This window comes from Hemicordylus capensis, chromosome 3 (genome assembly GCF_027244095.1).
Source record: "Hemicordylus capensis ecotype Gifberg chromosome 3, rHemCap1.1.pri, whole genome shotgun sequence".
In the NCBI taxonomy this organism is placed as follows: domain Eukaryota; kingdom Metazoa; phylum Chordata; class Lepidosauria; order Squamata; family Cordylidae; genus Hemicordylus; species Hemicordylus capensis.
The window spans coordinates 280,395,947-280,416,933 of NC_069659.1; the positions used below are offsets into that span (position 1 = coordinate 280,395,947).

At 41.6% G+C, this 20,987-nt stretch overlaps 1 protein-coding gene across 1 annotated transcript in view; it reads right to left on the reverse strand.

The window, feature by feature from the left end:
• SORCS3 (sortilin related VPS10 domain containing receptor 3) overlaps positions 1-20,987 on the reverse strand; it is a 750,118-nt gene that overhangs the window by 153,986 nt on the left and 575,145 nt on the right. Inside the window, exons 8-9 of the mRNA XM_053311335.1 lie at positions 6,730-6,819; positions 5,504-5,683 (exon numbers count right to left, since the gene is read on the reverse strand). Coding sequence (XP_053167310.1) covers positions 5,504-5,683; positions 6,730-6,819 — 270 coding nt within the window. The remainder of the gene's footprint in view (positions 1-5,503; positions 5,684-6,729; positions 6,820-20,987) is intronic.

A 20,987-nucleotide genomic window follows, 5' to 3' on the forward strand; every position in this document is an offset into this window, starting at 1 on the left:
GATGATCTGACTTTCCATCCTCCACAAATTTCACAGGATGTGAAAGGTTTTCCTGGGATATCAAATAAATTAAGACTAAGATATGGTCTTTCTGTCTCTCATTAGGCTTGGTGAGACATTCAGTAAATATGGCTATGAAAAGGGGAGGTGTGGAAGGCCATCTATACATCTGCTTTTAGGGTTCCTTTTCTTGAAACCTGCACCAGCTTGACTCACTCTACAGCGTAGAAATATAATTTACACCACAATCTCCTTGCTAAATTACTTATCATGTGCCTTTCCTCACTGGCAGAAAAATAGAAAAGCATTTCAAAAAAAGGTTTTTAAAAAGAGTGTAATTTCAGATACAGAACGTATTTCCTACAAAGGGTTCTGACACTGCCCAAGTAAAGACAGAGACCTATATTTGAAATCCACAGGGGAAGCAAGCACAAAATATCCTATCAAAAAACAAATTGCTTCTTAAGAATCCAGTAAGAGGACTTTAATCTCATCTCCAGAGGAATTCTTTTTTGGCAATGGAACTCCTAAATGCCTTATCCGTTTCCTGCATAATGGCAGCTTAACAGCCCCATTCTGTCCTTTATTCAGACATTACAGACTTACACTGCATTTTTTATCCAAAAATTTACCCCTTTGCAGAAAGGAGTTGTGAAGGTTGCATAATTTACCCACCCCTAGTCCTTGCTGGTATGTTTCCCAGACTATGGGAAACGCCTATATCGGGCAGCAGCGATATAGGAAGGTGCTGAAAGGCATCATCTCGTACTGCGCAGGAGATGGCAATAGTAAACTCCTCCTGTATTTTACCAAAGAAAACCACATGGCTCTGTGGTCGCCAGCAGTCGACACTGACTCGATGGCACAACTTTACTTACTTTACTAGTCCTTCAAAAACTAGATCAGGTATGTGCACAGACCCAAGCTTTCCTGAGGCTCAGGTGTGGGGAAACAACTCATAAAGGGCCTCCAAACCAGTTCCGTGCACATCCTTAGATGTGACATATATAACATCATTTTAAAATGTGTAAATATATGCCATGGGGGCTATCAATCCATACTAGGATTATGGCATGATGGGAAGGAGTTTTTTTTTTAACCTCTTTTCCTCACTGAAGTCCAGATCCTTATTGGAATCCCAATGCAGCTGCTATTTGGCCCAGGAGGGGTTCCTGTTGGTGCTGCCAATGGGATCATCCCTTTCAGGGCAAACAGTAGTTGCAAGAGGGCATAATCAAAGTGTTAAATCCCTCCTTCCTTCACTCCACAATCCCAACCTGGGTAAGCCCCCACCCCACCCCACAAAATGCTGTTTATTTTTTTATTTTTTAAAAGCAAGGCCAAACAATGTAATTAATGTCATCTCTATTTTGGTCCTCAGAGCTAAATCCAGTTTTTATGCACTTCTTGCAGCAATCTTGTGAATACATATACATGTGTTAGTGTCAGGGCTTGGACATACTGGCCACACCAAGTGGATGCACTTGTTCCCATCTGCAAAACAGCCAGGATGTGGTAGGGAGTGGGCTTACAAAAAGAATTGCATTGGTGGCTGAATTAGTTGCCGGGACCTCCTTGCTCTAGGAGGTCTCATGGCAGCTGGAGCTTGCTTAAGATCTGCAAGAGCTGCCAAGGAAGCTGAGGGTGAAGGAGAGGAGCAATGTTAAAGGGATGGTTGCCCAGGGACCAGGGATGTGGTCCCCTCACCCACTTTTCTCTCCTCACTTCAAGGCAAGGGTCAGGAATAAGCAGAAGCAGATGTGGGCAGACTTAGGTGTAGAGACTTCCCTGATAGCTCTTGCTGAGGCCACAGAAGCAAAGCAAAGGACTCCTTGGGCAGACCCTGGGCTCTACAGTAAACAGTATTAGAAAGATAGATATACACGGTCTTTCCAGGGATCATTCCATGAGCATGTTCCAACTGGAATCTAGGACCAAGACTATGTAATTCATTCCTCCAACAAAATGTATCGATGCACAACACTGAATCACTTTCAATGTTTATTGGGCACTAGATGCTCTGTCAAAATCAGGTCATTGAATACATGGAGGTATTGTAACCTTTATTGGTCTAATATGTCTGTGCTGTGGTGATATCTCTTTAAGAAGCATGCCTAAAGTAGAAGGGAAAACCCAGCAGCACAATGATGGGAAGACAGAGCCCCAGATAGAAGCAGCAGCAAGACTGGAGAGAATAATGAAAATTCTGCATGCATACACAAAGCATGAGAATTATGTCTTTAGACATTTATGTTATATTAAACACTCTAGCATCTGTGCTGACTGGTGAATGAAGGATAGAACACCATCAATGAAAATGCTCCATAACTTTGTATTTCATAGAACGTTTTTCCAGGATGAAACGATACATTCAAAACAAAAATGTACCCAAAAAAGAGCCAATTGGATGTATTAAGAATATCAAGCATGAATATCAAACAAAGGATGTTTTAAAGTCCAAAATGTCATTAAGCACATTACTAAGGAACATAACCTTGATAAGATGGGTGTTTCTCAGAACATGTTACCTAAGGAGAAGGAATTCTCAGTAATGGGAGGGGCCATGGCAGTTTGATCTCTTTGGCTGCCTTGGTTCATAACATGAAACTGGAGACAACTGTGCCAGAGGTTTAAGATTTTGGTTGTCCAAATGCGTGAACCCATAGTTTTGTAACCGAACTGTGGGTCGGTTTTAGCCCCCAAACCTGGATTTGAATCTTTGGTTACCTCAGGTCCAAAAGTGGCATTGTGTCATCTGATTTCTGCTGCTGTGTCAAACCGTAGGGGAGGGTAGGAAGTGTTGGGGACCCCCTGACCTCAACATTAAACCCAGAGGTACCAACCCAGAATTATATGGAATTCAGGCCTGTTTCTGAATTCCATTTTTATTAAGGAATTAATGCCTGAACTCAAGGTGAACTGACCAGTACATTACTTGCCTCTGAGACTGATGGTAATTGCTCTGTGAAGGAAGAGGCAATCCAGCATGGTATTCTCAATGCTTGTGAAATGGGTACTCAAAAGAAATACAATGGCCAGGCTTGGTCTATCCAAATGCTAAAATTTAACTTACTATCAGATTAGATAATATCTGTGGAAGAAGCTAGAAGCTGAGCTTGCATTTCCTCCTGCAGAAAGTCTATGTTAATCCTTGTTAATGATTGCTCTGCTCTACCCAAAGGGGATACCCAATTGCTGTCTATAGAAATTCCACTCTAGGTAGATGCACACAAAGAAAACATCTATAATTTTGATTCTTATTTTATTAACACCTTTTAACACCTTTTGGGACCTGGGGCCAGAAATCTGGGGACAAGAAAAGATGCCCATTTGCATCTCTGAGATGCAAATTTCCTTTGGGCAAAATAGAACAATCTCCTCCCCAAAACAGCAGCAAACAGAAGATGGGATTCAGATCTCCCTGGACTGAGCTAATATCCTGAACTAATATCAATAATTAAAAGACAGTATCGAGAGGGTAACAGCAAAATGTCACCTTTTGGGGATGCAGGAAGGATGAGGATATTTTGAATAGACTCTATGGAGAACAAGGGAAGAAACAACTATAAAGAATGAGGCTTGTTGAATAGAGAGCTAGCAAGCTTTGCCTAACCAGCAGATCCGTGCTCAAGAGCCATCCCAGAGTTTGCTGCTAAAGCCGCGGGGCTAAAAGCAAGAACTCTTTCCATGGACAGGAACTGTCTTGACTTCAGCTGCACAGTAAGCAGTCAAGACTACCCAGCTATGGTGCTCTGCTTTCCTCTGTGCAGCTGCCCCAGCCTGCTTGACTGCTTAAAGCTTGCACCCTAGGCTCCTGTTCTCCAGCACCTGCATTTCTCCTCCATCTGAAGCTTGCATCATTTCCAAGCTCCAGCAACGAACAAATCCTATGAAGCCTTTTTTGTGAACCTGGTGAGATGCCTATTCAATGCACAGCCTGGCCTGCTCCCCACTTCCCTCCTCCCTACTAATCACTGCCATCCCTCGCCTAAGCCCTCCCTTCTTTCTCTGCTTCTCTCTAAATGTTTTATTAGGATTTGTTAGATAGCTGTAATTACTGACTGCACACACATATGTTAGTTAGGTACATTACACTACACCTTGAATCGGAAACATGTTTTTAATTTGGATGACTTGTTTGAATTTTATCCTGATGAGCAACTTTCTATAATAAAGCCCATTGAACTTTCTGAGTGTGTCTCCCTCTATCTCTGTTTGTGCGCCCAGATCCTACATGGTCACCATCTCCAAGAACCAATTCAGTTTGTGTATGATGTTCAACCTAACTTTGGTTACAGATCCTTCAAGATGAAGAAAAAAAGTTCAGTTGAAAGAATCACCTTAATTCTGATTCAAACTTGTTTTGCTTGGACTCTTTGGCGGCTATAAATTAACTTTCAGAATTATAACATTGTGAAACTCAGTTCCTCTGAAAAACCAAAGATTTATGGGACACATTTGCTGGGGCTTCTCTGTTGCTAGCAGACTGAACAAAAGGTGATTTCTTGAAACCAGGGCTAATGTGGGCTTGCCTGATGAGACTTGTAGGAGTCCAAATCCACCCTGATAGCCTGTAGTTAGACTACCACAGGATCACACATGCCAGTTGAAAAAAGAACATTAATCAGTCTATTCTAGACAGTTCTATATATGCTTCTGATTATTAGTCTGAATTGTGACTGTAAAACTCTGTAAGTAAATATTCATGCTGAAACAAACTTTCAAATCTGCCCCAGTGGAAGAATTAGTGACAAATGTATAGTGACAATTGGAAGATGAGTCAGTGTCCACAGCACAACAAAACACTGCATGTAGACCTGGGAAGATTTTCTTCCTTCTGAGGTTTGAGTAGCCTTCCTTTTTGATTTTAGATTTCAGATCCAACAAATGCTGCCAGTAAAAACAAATAAACAAGCAAAACTCACAAGGGTGACAGCATACATTTACATGATTGCCAACATTCTGAGAACATTTCAGCTGCAAACTGTGGTTGAGAGGGGGCGGAGGAACTGGGCAATATTCTAATGTGCTCATTGCACACATATGCACCAAGTTAATTAGTTCCCATTCACTTTCATTTACTCTTCCAGAGCCACTCTCTAGCTCAGGAGCAGTATTTTGGTTTGCTGGTACTGGTAGTCAGAGATATACATTCTGAACCCCATTAATGAATTTCAGGTAGCATTGCTGGGACAGAATTCTGCCTAGCACCCTAGGGAACTCAGTATCTGCTGTCAGATATAGCTGCTGGTACTAGGAGATAGACACTTTGGCATAAAGATGATTTCTCATATTCTGATGAGCTCCCAACCAATGTATTCTGTACCCTAAAAATATTTTTTATTAATGTACAGTAAATACTATTAATTGTGAATTCGTCTTTTCATTGAAGAGCTGTCAGTTAATAGACACTAATTTTTTTAATTAGCCAACAGCCCAACTGGGAAGTGATATTTATCTTTATAAGAGGAAGAACTGCCCCAAAGTGACTTTGGATGCATACCTCATAAAGGTCAATAATTATATTCCCCTCTAGTCCTCGATTGCTCTTGACGTTCTCCAAGGCAAGGGTGAAGTAGACCCCTCGGGTGTCAGAGATGTAAAGGTTGTATGTGTCATTCTGGTTCCATTCCTGAACTGCAGCGAACACCTGATTCTCATGTGTGCTGATAATATGCATGTCCTGTTAAGGAAGATAAAAGGCTTATTACCCCTGATCGTTATATTCCTTCACCCTTTGGGACATATACAAAGCAATTACCTTGTCTTATGCCACAGCAGGAAAGGACCATGAGTTATGAGTGATGTTAAACAATTTTCCATTAGACTGAGCCAATAAATTACCACATTCAGTCCTTCCTTATGTGTATGTTTTTTAATTTTAAAATGGCTGCAGGGTGGTTAACAGGGAAGAAGTAAGGAGATTCCAGAGTCCTTGAAGGAGTTTCATCCAACTTCATATTTTATTTATACATTTGCAAATCAGTTTTATTGCTTCTGGAAGATTCACAGCCACAGAGCCTAAGGGCCTCCTTTTATTTAAATAATTAAAAAAACCAAAAGACATACACACAGGAAGTACAGCTGTCAAGCAACCCTTCTCCAGATTGCCATGACCATGACCCTGAGCTCTCAGTAAAAGAGAATCAGAATCAGTAGTACAAGTCTCTCCATCCATCCCATCTAAATTCAGAGTGGCTACCAAACAATACTGTCCAAGCTATGCAGCTTTTAGCAACAGGAAAGTAATATTCCCCAAACCCCAAGCCTAGCACCACCTAAACCATGTGTTCCTTTCTTGGAGACTGTGGGTCTCTGGGCCTCTACTCAAACAACCACATGCAAAAAATGAAGAAAGGAAAGGTTTTGCTGTTTCAACTCAAAGTGATAAAGTGGTGATATGGTTTTTACCAAAGTAAAGCCAAAATGGTCTTTGTCAGACTTAATTGTACAGCAAGGAAGCTCAACCTGTGATCCTCCAAGACAAATGCAGTCCACCAGATAAGTATAGTGTTTCAACAGGAGCTTAGTAAACTCCTGACTGTGCTGAGTTGGGATTGAAAAAATGGGAGGGATTTCTGGAGCACCTGTCAGGTTTGAGGGATGCATTTGCTTGATGGATCACATGACGCTACTTTATGAAGGGATAGAAATATAATAACAAATCAAATCCTCCTTTCCTGTGAAAGATTTTGTAGTTATCAAAGCTGTTTATAAAAGCACATTTACCTTTGGTAATGAGTACTTGGGCAATTTTATCTGAGTGAAAGGTTCCCTTCGGTAGGACACATAATAATTTGCTCTTCCACCAGCAGTCACCTGTACAAATGCCAAAAAAGGATACACTGAATATGATTTAAACACATACTCCTTATCAAATCTGAAAGTATTTTATTCAGAATAGTAATCCAAGATCATAGTTTCAAAGAAGTGTGCAAATCCAAAAACAAAAATCCTCAGGCTCCATAAAGCTGAAATATTAATCTGTGATCATGATATTCTGTATTTCATCTCAGTTTCTAGTCTCTGTTGCATATACATCCACACACTTCAGTTCTGACATGATTTAACAACTGAGTTTCAGAGGAAAAGATGGAAGCATGGTTGGGCTCACTTATACCACATCTAACTGGCTACCAGAAATCCAACCTTTTCTTCGAGGTGTTTCTAGATAGATTGCTTTATAATTTGTTCTAACAATTTCCTGAGTATTGAAGCCAGGCTAACCTGAGGAACTATAGTCTCATTAGTTTGACTTCAATACCTGGAAAATTGTTAGAACAAATTATAAAGCAATCAATTTGTAACCACTTCTTAGAAATTGCTAGCAGCCAGCATGGATTTCTTAAGAATAAGACATGTCAAACCAATCCAACCTCTCCTTTTGAGAGTAGCTCATTTAGTGCACAAGGAAAATACAGTTGTAATAATCCACCTCTACTGTTGACATTGCACTAAATGAGACTCTCTGAATAACCCACAGAAAACAGGTGAGGAGAAAACGACGGGTTAACCATTAGATTCAAAGAGGCTTTCAGAGAAGATATTGCCCAACTTGATCTCTTTTACATCTGAGTCAGGTGTGGTGTTCAGAGAAAATAATGAATCAGTGCCTGGAGCTGGTAATGGGCTGGATGAGGGCAAATAAACTAAAACTCTGTCCCAATAAGATGAATCTTCCATTGTTTGTCTGCTTATTTGTACGTTTTTTAATTTTAAAATGGCTGCAGGGTGGTTAACAGGGAAGAAGGAAGGAGATTCCCGAGTCCTTGAAGGAGTTTCATCCAACTTCATATTTTATTTATACATTTGCAAATCAGTTTTATTACTCCTGGAAGATTCACAGCCACAGAGCCTAAGGGCCTGTGTTCAAGCTTGTCCTGAATGGTGTTGCACTCCCCCTGGGCCTGAAGGAACAGGTTTTCAGTTTGGAGCTGCTCCTATATTTAGCATTGCCATAGTATGGCCTCAGAGCCATAGCATGACTCCTCTCCACCTAGAGATTTCTATATTAGGCGGTATAGAAATTCATTCAATCAATCAATCAACCAACCAATCAAAGCATGGTTCAGAGTGCTTCTAACAGCTGAGGCTAGTGTACCAACTGCAGCCTCTCTGGACAAACATAATTTGGCTAAAGCTATCTACACTCTGGGCCCATTCAGAAGTGTGGACACACACATTTCCCTTCCACTTAATATGCATCATCTAATTGCACTGAGTCACCTTAAGTGGTGCAGCGGGGAAATGCTTGACTAACAAGCAGAAGGTTGCTGGTTCGAATCCTCGCTGGTACTATATCAGGCAGCAGCGATATAGGAAGATGCTGAAAGGCATCATCTCATACTGCATGGGAGGAGGCAATGGTAAACTCTTCCTGTACTCTACCAAAAGAAAGCCACAGGGCTCTGTGGGCTCCAGGAGTCAAAATCGACTTGACAGCACAATTTACCTTTAATTGCACTGAGGAGAGGAATTTGCCTGAACCACACCTCAATGCATGGTTTTAACACTACTTTAAAGCAGTATAAAAAGCACATGTTCAGAGGTGGTTCAGATGAACTGCCTTGTGATTAGGTGACAGCATGTTGGGTGTGGGGAAAGCATGGATGCCCATACTTCTTCCCCATGCACTAAGGATGGAATAGTTGGAGTATCATTTGTCCATATTCAGGCTTGGAAGGATGAGGAGGATTTGTGCTAGGTGGCAAGGCTGGGCCGAGACTTAGTGTTGGACCCATGGCTGGAGTGCAAAAGGGCGGGAGCAGGTGAAGCCAGAAACAAGGAACAGTGAGACAAAAACAAGGGTTTAGACCAACAGCCACAAAAGTGCCTGCAGCAGAATTCAGGTTGGAGCAAAAATCATGGGAGCTGACTCTAAAAAGAGCTCCCAATGTGGAGCTGCTGCACCAGAAAATGTCTGGCTACAAATGTAGAAGCCAACAGCCTTGTGTCTTCCTGGAGCTCAGACAGGCCCTGGGAATGTAGATCCCAAGCAGGCAGATGGACACTTCATCCTCAGTGTTGGAGCAAAGCCCTAGCTTAGCATTACTTCTTTCCCTGTGGTCTCAGGAGTGATGGAAGTGGTCCCAGGGATTGAACAGGAGTCCCACTGGATCTTCAGGGTTTTCAGGTTTCTCCCAAGGGGGTTATGTAGGAGGGACAAGCTCAGGCTATACAAGGGATGGGAGGCCTGTTGGGAGACTGGGTGCTGTGGGTCCAGGCTCATGTTTGCTCCTCCTCCTGGTCTGAATCTGAATGGGTTCTGAGAGCATAGTATGTGGGGCTGCCTCAAAAGTCTGTTCAGAAACCAATCAAAACAGAACTACTAGATTACTAACTGGAATCGGGCTTTGAAAACATATATCTCAAGTGCTTGAAGAACTTCACTAGTTCCCAGTCTATTTCTGGATAGAACTCAACATGTCAGTGTTGACCTTTAAAGTCCTATAATTCTTGGGATTTGAGTTCCTGTCTTGAGGAATACCATAGCAGTTTCCCTTTGCTCCCCTACCAACCTATTTCCAGGGTGCCCAAAACAGGGTAATGGGTTCCTATCAGGCACATCACAGTAGTGCGTGGCACCTTGTCTCACCACACCCACATGGGTATAGCAGTAATTGACTTAAAGACATAGCTTGACTTAGGTTACTACTGCAGTGCTCCTACAACCAAGCACAAAGATAGTTTCCAGAGGCTCTCCTCTGGATATTCCCGTCATCTGAGGTAAGGCAGATGGCAGCCAGGGAGAAAGACGTTCTGGTGGCAGTACCCTATCTGTGGAGGTTTCTCCAGAGGGAGGCTTGCCCAGCCCTTATAAAACTTTTATTCATTCTAGCTACTTTTAAACTGCCAATTTAGTAATTGTGATTGTGGGGTTTTTTTTAATATACTTCCACATAAACTGCTCTAGGTTGAAGGACCCTGTTGCAGGGTAACATGTTGATGTTTAAAACTAACAAACAAGTATGTTTAAAACCTACAAATAAAAATGGTAAGGAGCATATGCTTCTAGAAGGGGAATCCATAATGGCTTTTGTTTCATATGGGTATCCTGATAAAAGTCACCCGAATTAGGTTCTGACAAAAAATTTTAAGGGCTAATTAAAGCCGCCTTCTTCATCAATCACACCACATGTTAAGATCGTCGGGGGAGGTCTGGTTGCGATTGCCACCAGCTTGATTGGTGTGACTCGAAACTGGGCTGTTTTTAGAGTTGCCCCTGGGCCCTGGAACACGCTTCCAAATGAAATTAGAGTTTCCCCTTCTCTGAATGTTTTTAAGAAGGACCTAAAAACATACCCGTTTAGTCAGGCTTTTATTTTATAGTTTTAAAGCTTCAGTTTTAGAGGGGGTTTTTGCATTTATATTTTTATTAGTTTTCTATATACCAATGTGACTTCCAGTTCATCTTTCAACATAGATATACTGGTTTTGGAGTTTTTGTTATAGTTTTTGTTTAGAGTTTTTGTTATATTATAAAAGTTTCTGTTTTAGAGTTTTGTTACATAACTAAAAAATTTTGTTAAAATGTTTTAGTTATGTTAATGTTTTAATGGTTTTATATTGTGAACTGCCCAGGGACCTTTTTGTTGGGGCGATATATAAATGTGCTGAAGAAGAAGAAGAAGAAGAAGAAGAAGAAGAAGAAGAAGAAGAAGAAGAAGAAGAAGAAGAAGAAGAAGAAGCTCACCCCCTACAACAAGCAAATGTTATAGTCCCCATTCTTCTCCAATTCAATTCAAATATGAGCAGAGAAGACTTGCTGGTTCCCTCCATCTGTATTTAATGTAATAGAGCTGCATGGCTCCACTACATTGTCAGGGCTGAATGTGGGCCTTTGAAGGGCTGAATCCTGGAAAACCCTAGGAGTTGTCTTTCACCCCATCTCCTCCTGATTTCTAAGGTGCAACCCTTCAGAACTGGCCTCTGAGTCAAGAAGCAGATTTTTTCTCAGAGCCAGAGAGTCCCACTAGGGGGCTTGTCTTTGCTCCTGCTCCCTAAATTTCTAGGGTTCAGCCCTTCAAAAACAACTGCAGAATCAAGCAATAAAAATAATCTTCACTGCTTCACTCCCAGGCTAATTTTGAAGGGCTGCACCCTGGAAATAGGTGGAAAGAAGAGAAAAGGCAAACCCCTATGGGGTCCCTGAAGTCTCTTGGCTATGCAAAAGAATTTTTTCTTTTTTGCTTTGCTAGGAGGTTTGTTTTTTGTATTTTTGTATGTATTTTCACATTTATATCCCGCTCTTCCTCCAAGGAGCCCAGAACAGTGTACTACATACTTGAGTTTCTCTTTCACAACAACCCTGTGAAGTAGGTTAGGCTGAGAGAGAAGTGACTGGCCCAGAGTCACCCAGCAAGTATCACGGCTGAATGGGGATTTGAACTCGGGTCTCCCCGGTCCTAGTCCAGCACTCTAACCACTACACCACGCTGGCTTTTGAGCCTTGGCTTGCATGAGGGACTGAATTATTTCCAATTTTTAAGGAAACCATTTGATTCATCTATCAGAGGCAATCCCAGGGAAGTCCGTACATCTCTAGTTCAATGATATTTTTACAAAAACATACAAAAGAATAGTATTTTCTAAAAGTCAGATGGCACACATTTTATGTGACTGTCAGGGTTATTGGCAAGGGAAATAAAATTCAAAATAAATTGAGCAGTGCTCCTATGAATAATAAAATGGGATTTATCCATGGCAAATGCAGTGTTTTATATAAAGGTAAGAAAGGGGAAGGGGAAGCAAATGTACTAGTATCAGCTAAGCATTTCTTCACTAAGCTAAGGACCTAGGAGTCATACTTGATATATATGGAAGACATGTCAGGAAAAGTGTTCCCTCTAACAGGAAATCCCAGATACAGAGATATCACTGAATTCATGATTGTTCATAGAAGAATGGGGATTATATAAGCTTAACAAATAACGTTTGTGAATTTAAGTGTGTCATCACAGGGGGCATGTCTGGTCAGCACGTTCCTGCGCCTTCTCTTCCTATGCTCATGGAGAACAAATAAGTGACTACACTGCACCATGCATCAATAGAGGGGGTTGGACTAGAAAAGCAATTCAAAATGCTTCACTTCAGAACAATATAAATCGTATTAATTCTCACTAATTTTTCTGCTAGGGATGTGCGAGCTAGCTCGACTTCAAGCAGGTTCAGCTCTAGGGATTCAGGTCAAGTCAAACCAGGCCTGATTTGGCCCAGTTTGGTTCAAACTGGTTCGAGAATAACTGGTAAAGAGGAAACCGGTAAGGATTCCCCTTTACCAGCAATGGGGAGACAGGACTGGGGACTTCATTAAAGGGAGTTGGGGAGGTGTCGTAAATCTGTTAGCTTGGCTAACCCAACAAGATTTACAACCCCCTTCAGCACTTCCCAGTGAGTTAACAGAAAGAGGCAGCAGAACTGCACAAATGAAAAATAAAAGGCTCACAAAGAAAAACAGTACATGAATTAAGTCCCCTGAACGGAACTAGGTACCACCCCCCTGCCTCTAACAATAACTGAGTAATAAGTGAAAGAAAACACAGAGCAAGGAATGAAAATAGCAAAGGACAACAGAAGCAAGGAATTAACAGAACAAAGCAGGAAAACATAAACAAGGCAAATTGGAACTCGGACAAAGTTTTGGAATTCAATAACACACTGTTTGCAGACCAGCGAAAGTTGCAAACAGAATCTGAGCAATTGGGAGACTGCCAAATATACATGGCTCAAGAGAACCAGCAGCCAATCAGGCTTCCCTGAGTCAGCACTTCGGCTTCCTCTATAGTGATCTCCTGCGTGACCTCCACTGAGCCTCCCTCTTGAGCCGTCTTCTCAAGACAGGGGAAATCCCAGGCTCCTCCCCATCAGAAATCATGTTTGGCAGCCGTTGCGAATCCTCAGCTCCAGAGTCTGGGCTCCCTGCCAACTCCTGTTGCTGTGCCTCTGAGCCCTCACTAGCAGGCGAATCCTACAGTTCCTGCTCTGACTCTTCTGAGTCAGAGGTCTGAGCCATGACAGGAGGGCAGAGAGTGGTTTTTTACCTTAAGGTTGCTGCTGCCGCTAGCTGCAGCAGTGGTTGCAGCACCCTCTGGGGTGGGCAGGGGCTCCTCCCCACTTCCACAGGTGCAGGCAACCAACCAGTTTGGGCTCAGTTTGGGCCCATTTTAAGAAGCATGGCCTCTACACATGCTCAGAGGTAAAATAAATGGCCCACAACACATGCGCATTTGTGTGACCACTGTTTGTATGACCAAAGTGGTCATGCAAATGGCCTCTGAGCATGAGTTGAAGTCTCCAAATGGCTGGGCCTGCTTTGGTGGGGGAGGAGGGAAGCTCCCCCAACCCACCCCCCAACCTAGAGGCTGCCGCAGATGTTGCCACCACAGCCATCAGTGGTGTCAACCTTAAGGTATAAAAGCACTCCCCACCCACCCCAACTCCCTTTAACCAAACCCCCTGGTCCCACCTTCCCCTTTGCTGGTAAAGGGGAATCCTTACTGAACTGGGTTTTCCAGTTTTGTGCACATAACTATTTTTGGCACTTTTAACTAATTAAAAAGTATGCACTTTACATCTTCCTTGCCTCCCTCATCCTATGCACCCATCATATCAAGCTGACTGTAGGTCTTAGAACAAGGAATGATGCCCTGAATGCTCATGCCAGTTTTATTCAAATATCTTATATATTCAAAAGAGATATTTCATTACAAGCATACAGAAAATTCAGAAGAAGTGATCTGAGGTAAAAATTTAATTACACTCAGTTAATTACATTTAAGTCAAATGACCAAAGTAGAAATTGAGAGAGAAAACAAAAGAAGACCAGGGATCTGTTGTCTGTGCCATGCTGAAGAAACGTGATTGTTTTCATCTTGTGCATCAATCAGAAAATATACAAATATCCAGATAATTAAGTCATGGATTGTGAAAGATAAACTGAAATTGATGAATTTGTCAATTACAGATAAACATTAATAAATAAATACACCAGAATGGATGTCAAGCACAATGCAAAACATGAAAACATTTGGTAAAATGAACACATGGAATCCAAAGTGCAAATGAATTGAAGCTTTAAATGCAAGATATTTCTTGAGCATTGAATTCTCTCTGAATATTCATTTATATCCCACTCAGAAATCCTGAAATATAGGAATTGTAAATTTATTACTGCGATTGTAATACAACATTTTAAAAAGTGTTTTCAGTAAAAGTATTTTTCTCTAAAAGTGCAAAATTCTTTCAATTTCATCCATGTTCTCCAGGTATTATTAAAGTGAGTTTATCTGCAGTGTGTGTGTGTGTGTGTGTGTGAGAGAGAGAGAGAGAGAGAGAGAGAGAGAGAGAGAGAGAGAGAGAGAGAGAGATGGAAAGGGGACTGCCCCACATTCTTACCAAACAGAAGTAAAAAACATTTCTGCTGTTCTGCTATAAAACAAAGCAAGCTACATGACACAAAACCATCAAACCATGTAGGAGGTGGGACTCACAAGTGAAACCAACTATCATTTGGTTTATACAAAACATTGAAGTAAAGTGACATTATTCCTCCCACTTGTGACATTTTAAAGCTTTCATTAATAACTTTTTGAAAAATCCAGATCTAAGCAGTTGCACAATTAATAAAGCTAAAAATAATTGCACACATTCACATAGTCCAAAAAGAAATTGTTTCAAAGGAATGAGCTGTTGGGGGAAAAAACCATAAGAAAAATTTCATGCAGTTCTTGGTGCCTGCATATTCAGTAAGAAGATTCCAGTTTATGGCTATGCCCTTCAGGAAAAGCAAACATGTCTGAACTGCAACCCTGAAAAAGTCAAAGAAATGGCAAACCAGACACTGAGCCCTTTCTCGTGATTATGTGAGGGGGCTTGAGGGCAGGTGGTGGGGGAGGCTGCAGGAACTTAACTTCCTGCAGATGATCCTCCTGCTTCCTCTGGTTACAGGGACCATGCACCCAGATGTTCCACTGCTACCTCTGGCAGCATGGAGGTGTGGGGGTCAGGATACGTCACCCCGGCCCCCAGAAATCCTGGCCTGCCAGGACATAAGAACAGCCTCACTGGGGTTGTTCACACAATCAAAAACTGTGTTCTGCCTGTTTGGGAGCTGTGTGTGCTCCCAATTTTCAGTTGTGTGGAAGCAAGGTAAGAGGAAAACCTGGATAGAAGTGATTGTGTGGAAGCAAGGTAGGAGGAAAAGCTACCCAGGTTTTCATCCTACCCTGCTTCCACACAATCATGTTTAGTCAGGTTTTCCTCCTACCTTGCTTCTACACATCCGAAAACCAGGAGCAAAAACAGCTCCCAAACCCGGGTAGAACACAGTTTTTGATCTTCTGAATGACCTCATTGAATTAAAACATTTTTTTCCCCGTTGGGAAGCAAGTAGGTTGTTGTGGTTTTTCACTGTAGCATTACTGGACCAGCTCAGAGGCATAGCTAGGGAAAAGGGGCCCCGTGTTTGCCCCTCTCCCCAGCGACCCCTCAGAGTGAGGGAAATAATGAAGAAAATAGGAAAGATGGAGCTAGGGGGCCTGGGTCCTTTGAACCCATACACTCAATTATAGCTACGCTCCAATTTAGCTTCTCTTGCTGTTGCTGGAAGGTACTCCTAACATTTGGATGAAGTTTCCTACATGCCTTGAAACACAGCCAGTAGTTTTTTCATGTAAATTAGTGGTGACCAAAAGAATTCACTAAAATTACTTCCAGCATTTTTTTTAAAGTAACCAGTAGCCAAATTCAGGAGAACCTCCTGATTTTGGGGGGCTGGGCAGAATGAAACTATGCTGAATATTTTGGAGTGGAGAACATGAGGAAGGTAGCTGACCTTAACCATTTTTATTTAACTGGAAAAGGCACAGCAGCAACAGCACTTTAAGCACCACTTCTCTTCCTGCCAGCTGCCCTTTTCCTCCCCAGAATCCTGTGAGCTGCCATCGGGGCAATGACACTCAACACAATGCAGTACCATTTCATGTGCACACAAAACAAAATATTCACCATAGCGTTGCCAGGCCTCCCACAAAACTACTGAATATGAATGAAACATGGGACGGTGAGAAATATTCATTTCAGGACTATGAAGATGGAACCCTAGCGGATCTTACTGAAATCCCTATAAGTTCTTTCAAAATTTGTGTATAGTATTTCATCAAAAAAAACCAAACCCTTCCTCATTTCACCTCAGAATTTTATATGCAAAAAATGCAGTGGCAACTTTAATATTTTCTTTACATAAACCCTATTCAGTTGTTCAAACACAAAAAAAGACACTCTAGTGGACATGCAAAACTGTTGCAGCGTGTAATCTGGAAAATGCCTAAATGAGTACAGCATCCGAAGCAGGCCCTAAAACCCTGCCCTGGCTCATCTTCCCCAGTCTTCACCTTCTCCTGTCCAATCACAGAAATGCCATCATTTATTTAGTTATTTATCATATTTGTGTACTACTCAAAAAACAAGTCTGTGGGCAGTTTACAATAAAACACAGTTAAAACCATTTAAAACACTGAGAGAGTCTATAAGTCCTGCACATTCCTACACACACATGCATACACAACTGGAACAAAGAGATCATGGCCTGCAGACATCTAGAAGAGAAGTTTGAAGTATGAAGTATTTCCAATCTAATCAGATTCAAACATTTGTTATTGCCTTAATGTCATTATCAAAGTTTAAAAAACAAAAACAAATGGCTGCATGTATGTGCTGCTGACTTAGATCTGAATCCGATGCTGAATAAATGATAATAATGAAACACTGCTGAGCTGAAACACCCACATACCCTTTGGGGAGGGTGAAACTGTTAGGTCAGTGCAGTGGTTCCCCACCTGGGTTCCTCCAGATGTTACTGAACTACAACTCCAGCATCCCCAGCCATAATAAATTGTAGGTGGAGATGCTGTAATTCAGCAACCTTGGGAGGAACCAAGGTTGGGAACCACTGTGTTAGGGGCTTACCAATATTAGTAGCAGTCACTATCATGCAAGCCACTGCCTTCCTTAAAGTAAGTTTGTATTTAACGTGAAACTTGGGGGAATGAATTAATATGAACAAAATGTGATTGATTCCATAGCTTAAACTAATAATTGCCAAACATGTTTAGATAACCTATGGCTGATGGAATACTCATATACATAGCTTCTGCAATACTGCATCCTGTCCTGATTACTTCAGATATACAGGACTTTATAAATGTCACTGGGCCTTCCAGTGGGAGTTCTTTCTTTTTTGTTTAATCACTAGGCCTTTTCAGTATGAATATTCACATACTGATGAAATTCCTAGTCTGCACTCTTGCTTTAGCAGACCCAGTCTCAAACCCAGTGTTTGAGATTATACAACAAATGCTTGATTATAGCAAACATTTACTGCCTTTTAAGATTTCCAATAAAGCACACAAAATTCCCTTTGCAGATATGTTTTCTTTTTTCTTTGCATGGACTCTCTGCATACTATATTGCTATAGCATCAATAATACCCCTGGCAATCACATCATCTGCAGATGGTGGCATGCTATATAGATAAACTGTCATTCAAATGCTCCACTAAGGCCAGCCATAATGCAGAGATTTCATATCTGATCCAGTCCAGACAAGACTTTGCCTCTGACAGAGAGTGAAAAAGGAAACCTGTTTTTCAAACCAGCAGAAGATTTTCAGAGTATAATTCTACTCCAAATGTAAGGCTTTGTCATTAATTCTACAGTGCATCTTTATTCTTCCAGATAGATGGGAGTGAGATCATTTGTCTGGAATAAGAAATTGATGCACAAAAGAAATCCAGTCCTAAGACCTGATGCACTAAAACCTAAGTTCTTAAGATAAGGCACAACCATATCATCTCTAGTTGTAGTCCCCTGTTACAAGAACATGACATTCTTCTATTGCTGCACGGAGATCAGGGAAACGAGTTACTAAAAATTATTGGGCATACCCACCAGAATTTCAGGGGATATGGAGCAAGACTCTGGATTCCTTTGACGCCTCTTCCTTCCTCAATAAATTCCCAATTCCCCCTCCTGTCATGAGATGCTAGCAGGTCAAGGGGCAAGCCCCATTCACAAGCCTCCCTCTCCTGTCATGAGATGCTTGCAGGTCAAGGGGCAAGCTTCTTCAGAGTGGAACTCAATTGAATGATACACAACAAAGGTTGCATATGTACAAGCCTTGTTCTCTCCCAACAGCTTTTGGAGTTTCAGAGGTATGGACTATTTTTTTGCAAAGGTAGGGGATTTCTGTTGTCAGAAGGGACCCTTTTCTCCTCCCTCTCTTCTCCCATTTAGATACTGTCAACAAGCAAACGAATCATTTTACTAGTATCAGGAGAACTGCAAGCTGCTATATACTGAATTAGACCATTGGTATATCTATTTTGTCACCAATAAGTGGCAACAGCTTTCCGAAGTTTCAGACAGGTACTTCCCCAGTCTTACATGGAGCTGCCAGGGATTGAACCTGGATCCTTCTGCATGAAAAGCAGATGTTCTACCACTGTGCCATGGCCTTTCTCCATTTGTATTGGATGAAGACATTTATGCTCTTAAGCTTGCCATCACAACAGACATCTGACACTATCCACTGGACCACATTGCCTCAGGCTGTTTAGCAAAACACCAACCATTACTGTGGGGGGAAATCCAAGGGGATGAAAAACTGACCAATGCAGTGATGTATTCATTTGGCAGTAGCTGTATTGAGGGAATGAAAAGAAAATCTTAGTTGGTAGGGCCAATTTGGTGCTTACCTCAGCAGGGATATGGCCTTTCCATGATTTACACCTAGAGTAATAAAAATCTCAGGCAATTATCAAATCTTCATTACCATTTGTGAAGCTCTCCAGTCAGGAGTGAAGTTCAGGAGCTCTTTTTAATTTATTTTGATGAACTTTTCCTAGAAGCAAACTTGCCTGCATTGAATCCCAAAGATTATTACAGCCTTTTTCCCCCTCTGACAACACCTTTATTTCATATTTGATGAATGTCATCCAATTATTTCTCTTGCACTCATCCATCATGCTTAGCCCGGAATTAGCTAGGTTTGTCTTTTTCTCCGCTTCTGCTTAACGACTGGCTCGTTAATCTGGGGAATTTTGGCTTTCCGTTTTATGAGTTTAATTGGGAAGTCAGCCAATTGAAATGATTCCTTGGGACAAATGTGTTTGTCATTAAACACTTCTGCCTTCCCTTTTTCAGGTCTGGTCCCACCTCCTTGCATTATTTTGGCTTGCACTGAATTAGCTGGTTTTTAATTGGTTCTTTAGTAATAAATTAATAAACTATTGTTACAGAAAGATAATATGACATGATATCAATTTTTCATTAAAATTAATTTCAATAACATTTCAAACAATTATGCACTTTGTGAAGCGGAGAGTGAGAGATGTGTCATCCAAGAATCACATTGGCTGTTAACTAGGCATGTAAGAGCTGAAAAGTACCCAAATAGATGTTGCGTGATTTACCTGCCACATTTTGCCTGTGATCCAATGCCAGTGAAGTTGTTTCAAAAGAGAACTAGCATTCTGTTTAAAATCCAGTCTGACTCTCAATAGAGTAGCTATCTTTCAATAGAAGTTGTAGCTTCTATTGGTCACCTGTTTGACGGGGCGGGGGAGAATCTTCAGGAAACAGGCCTAGAAAAATCTTGTCTGGAAGTATGGAAAGCCACTGCTAGTCAAGATTTGACAGCGTTAGGTTTGATAGACCAACAACAAAAAAACTGCCAGAAGATTGAGACCAGTTTATATTGTCACTGGAGGTTGGTGGGAGTCACAGCTGCATGGCTGAATCCCATTGCTATTCCAGTAACATCTGCAGGAAGGAGCCACTCTGCCAAATGATGCAGTTCCTTGACATGGCAGCATTGCTTCTATTATGTGTGAGTGGTATGAGGGGATTCTTGAGTAGGAGAGTTCACATCATTCATCTAGCTACATTCCATAACATATGAATAGGCCTGTGATAACTTCCTTGGCGTGATGTTGCAGCAGAGGTGACAAGCAACTTGCTTTGTTTGAGATGTCTACAGTGACACGGGTGGTTCAGAACTGCCTGCATTACTCCGCAAGGCATGTCAGCCACTGTTGTACTTTGAGTGAAGAAAACAAGGCCAAAAAACCCCATACCAACCAATAGCATTCAGGAGCAGAGGGAGAACTGAGAGGGGTGTAGCAGTTTCTGGAGTCACCAAAATAGCCACTTTGGAGAAGTATCAGGAGCAGAGGCAGTAGACCAACACTGTGATGTTATTGCTGGGATGGGTTTGTGCTGGGGCAGTGACATAACTGCAGCAGTTTCCAATAATGGAAAACAACTGGCAGTAAAGGTGGCAGTGAATGGAGGCCATGGAGGTCAGCAGAAGGTGTGCAGGGGCAAACAATGGCGGTGGTGAGTAGGGGAGCACCATGGAGGCCAGTGGCAAGTGGGGAGTGCCAGGTGAATGGCATAGGTTGCTGCCAATTTCAGTACTGAGTTTGTGCTTTGCTTTGCCGATTTTGTGCACCTTATTTAACTGCCAATTAAATAACAACAGCTTTATTCTATGCATCTGAAATGGGGTAGGCCTGATCTTGTACCGGGACTGTAGAATGCTTTAAAATGTCATGCCAAAAGGATGATGTTCCCATCAGAAGAAATACTTCGGGGCCTCACTCTGACCCACTGAAAGCAATGGAAAACTTAAACTATTGTGTGTCTTTTTAAACTGACCCTAAAAGAGGGTCTTTGTATCTAACTCTGAAATTTGGCAAGTGTGGTGCACTATGCAAGTAGTGTGATGTCTGTAAAATTCATGCCATTGGGAAAGAACGCAGCAAAGTTACAAGCAGCAGAAGACTGGGTGACTCTCCCACTGAAATCAATAGAACACAAAAACATATAAAACAGCAATTGAAAATAAACATGAATCAAATCAAATGTAAACTAATGAACAATGAAAGAACTCAAAAGAATGCTTTTAGGAACTCCTCTAAAACTAAACTC